Source organism: Amyelois transitella, chromosome 7, assembly GCF_032362555.1.
Source record: "Amyelois transitella isolate CPQ chromosome 7, ilAmyTran1.1, whole genome shotgun sequence".
Classification (NCBI taxonomy): domain Eukaryota; kingdom Metazoa; phylum Arthropoda; class Insecta; order Lepidoptera; family Pyralidae; genus Amyelois; species Amyelois transitella.
Window position 1 is genome coordinate 8,790,035 of NC_083510.1, and position 2,803 is coordinate 8,792,837.

Genomic DNA, 2,803 nt, shown 5'->3' on the forward strand with positions numbered 1-2,803 from the left:
GTTTAAATGTCGAGTTTCAACAAAGAATAATCAGAATTATAGTTGTAGTGATGTTGAGCTAACCTGCCGACTAATATGGTTAGTGTAGAACCTTATTAATTTAATTTAGAATATAAGAATAATATTATCAAAGTTAACTTGTACGTTAAATTTTTGTATTACAATTAAATTTTAACTCTAATCCGATCAGAAATTTGCATCAGAAATATGTTTTAATTTTTAAGTGAATTTAAATAAAATGTGTAGTATATATTACTCATGCTAGACCCATCTCAAATTTAATGTGAGTACGTATCTACCTGCTGATAAGATTAAAAGTGATTTATGAGTTACCTACGTGTTGTGAGTCAATTCAAATATGATTACCGGGGTTGACATGATCCATGGGTCCAGATATTCTCATTAACTTAGGAACCTGACCACTTGGTCAGGTTGCGGTGGTCAGATGAGAGAGTCACTTCGCGTAAAAACCTGACTCACCCAATTAAGCATCCATGGTGAAATGCGTACTCCGGGCTCCTCTCCAGAGTGGGTAATGATGTAACAGGGATATTGGGATCTCCATTTAAGTGTTTATAAAACCCGCTCCTCCAAATGGAGACTTAATTTGATATTAAAATTTTGTTTATAATAATATATGTATGTTTATGTAATCCACAGTTGCTAACAGTTTGCCTGGTGCTGTCACTATCAGCGATCGGCGCGATCGCCGAGCCCAAAGTTGAAATATTACGATCAAACGTTGAAAACGATGGCCTTGGAAATTACGAGTTTTGGTAAGCGCTACTGTTTGATTGTTAAAATCTTTATTGCACAGAAATGTACTTTTTAATGTTCAAATTTTGATTATTTTGTACTATTCGAAACACTTCCGTGCGTTGGTACTATATTTTTTCTGATACCAAATTAAAATTATAAGACTAAATTGAGGTAAAAAATAAAAAATATTATGAACAAAGTACATTTCTGTTGTTAAGTATGGTGTTCCTCAAGAAAATATGTTCGGACCTTTTTTGCCAAGGTCTAATGATATTTTGATAATGAGAATGAGTGCCGTGTGGTTCCCAGCACCAATAGAAAAAAGAATAGGACGACTCCTTCTCTTCCCCATGGATGTAGTAAAAGGCGGCTAAAGGATAGGATTATAAACTTGGGATTATTCTTTTAGGTCGGCTAGCACCCTGTCACTATTTGACTCTCAATTCTATCATTAAGCCAAACATCTGAACATAGCCTATCAGTCTTTTAAAGTCTGTCGACTGTCTACCCCGCAAGGGATATAGACGTGACTGTATTTATGTATGTACTAATGATTATTATAGGCGAATAGGCAGTGAGTTTTAATTTACTCAGGCATCTAATTCTCTTTAATCACTTACCGAATGAGAAATTCACTCTTGAAAAAGCACGCGACAATGTTTCAGGTACGAACAATCAGACGGGACCAAAAGATGGCAAACTGGCGTTCTAAAACAGAACAGCAACGGTCAACCCTTCGTCTACACGACTGGAGGATATGCATACTACGACCAATTGACAGGCGTTTTACACACAATCAATTTTGTCGCTGATGAAAACGGTTATCACCCAACTTATTCCGAAGAAAGCCCGCCCGCGGCTGCACCGCCACGGTTTGCGCAAGCAGCAGCTGGTGGATAATCTGCATCTGATCAGAATCTGTAGTCATTGACTCTGTTTTTTTTACTGCACATAATGTTATTATAGAATACCACTACACAGTTATTTTATATCAGTAAAATATAACAAACAGATCTTTAGTATAAAACAAAGACGCCCTCGCCATTTCTTTGTCCTGGCATCAGTCATGGTTACATCCAACCTCTTTAAAGAGGAACCTGGATTGCGGCTTTTGACCAAGTTCCTGTATTGAATAAGTTGGGTTTGTACACGAAGCGACCCCCGACCGACATCAACATAAGATTATGGTAAAAGCTGCACTAGGTAAATGTGCTTTTTCCCTTAGTGACCTATATAATTGTTCAATAGAAGAATTCAATAAATATGATTTGTTTTCGAGAAAACTCTAATATGCAACTGAGATAGAATGGATGGAAAGTAGTCCCCAGTCCCCGAAGCATAGCAGTGCAGAGTGCAATATGCAACACGCAAGGGTAAGGTCTCTCATTTTTGCATATTCTCGGTAGCATCGGGCGTTTACACTTGCATCATTAGCTTCATGAAATAGCACTCAGTTAAGTTCAGTCAAGTTCTACAGTTTGCTTGAGTGTTGTAGATACAATGATAGGGGTATTATTCTTACAAAATTATAATATTTATAAAAGATGTGGTCAAAGGAGTAGAAATAACAATAATAAAAGCCGTGTGACATGATACATTTGAGTAACTATAATACTCTACTATATCCCCTTTATCTTTCATCATCTATCCTATCCCATTTCCCATACGTCGTTTCATAAACGTTTCGTTACAGAATATATAAAATACACAAAATAAAACTAAATAGATTTTCTATTAATCTATTTAATCACCAAACACCTTTATCCAACTGCACCCGACAGCAGGCGTGGTGGAACACCAAAAGGCGTACTACCATACGATATCACCCGGTAACCATTTTCATCTGCGACGAAGTTAACAATCACTGGTAAGTCCTGATGCACTCCATTTTCAGGTAGTTTCTTTTTGTTGTCATAGTAGACATAACCTGTTGATAATAAATCACAAAAGAATTAGTCAGCTGAGCATAAACTAATGGGGACGTTAAAAAACGAATGCCTAGACAACAGTTCCTTGATTTTAATCAAGAAAGTTCTAGTAAAAT

The 2,803-nt window shown here is 36.5% G+C and overlaps 1 protein-coding gene across 1 annotated transcript; it reads left to right on the forward strand.

The window, feature by feature from the left end:
• Nucleotides 1-502: 502 nt before the first annotated feature.
• On the forward strand, nucleotides 503-1,977 carry LOC106139757 (endocuticle structural protein SgAbd-6-like). Its single transcript, XM_060945132.1, has 3 exons — nucleotides 503-532; nucleotides 661-776; nucleotides 1,425-1,977. Exons 1-3 carry the CDS (start codon nucleotides 503-505, stop codon nucleotides 1,657-1,659), a joined length of 381 nt encoding a protein of 126 aa, XP_060801115.1. The 3' UTR covers nucleotides 1,660-1,977.
• Nucleotides 1,978-2,803: the final 826 nt, after the last annotated feature.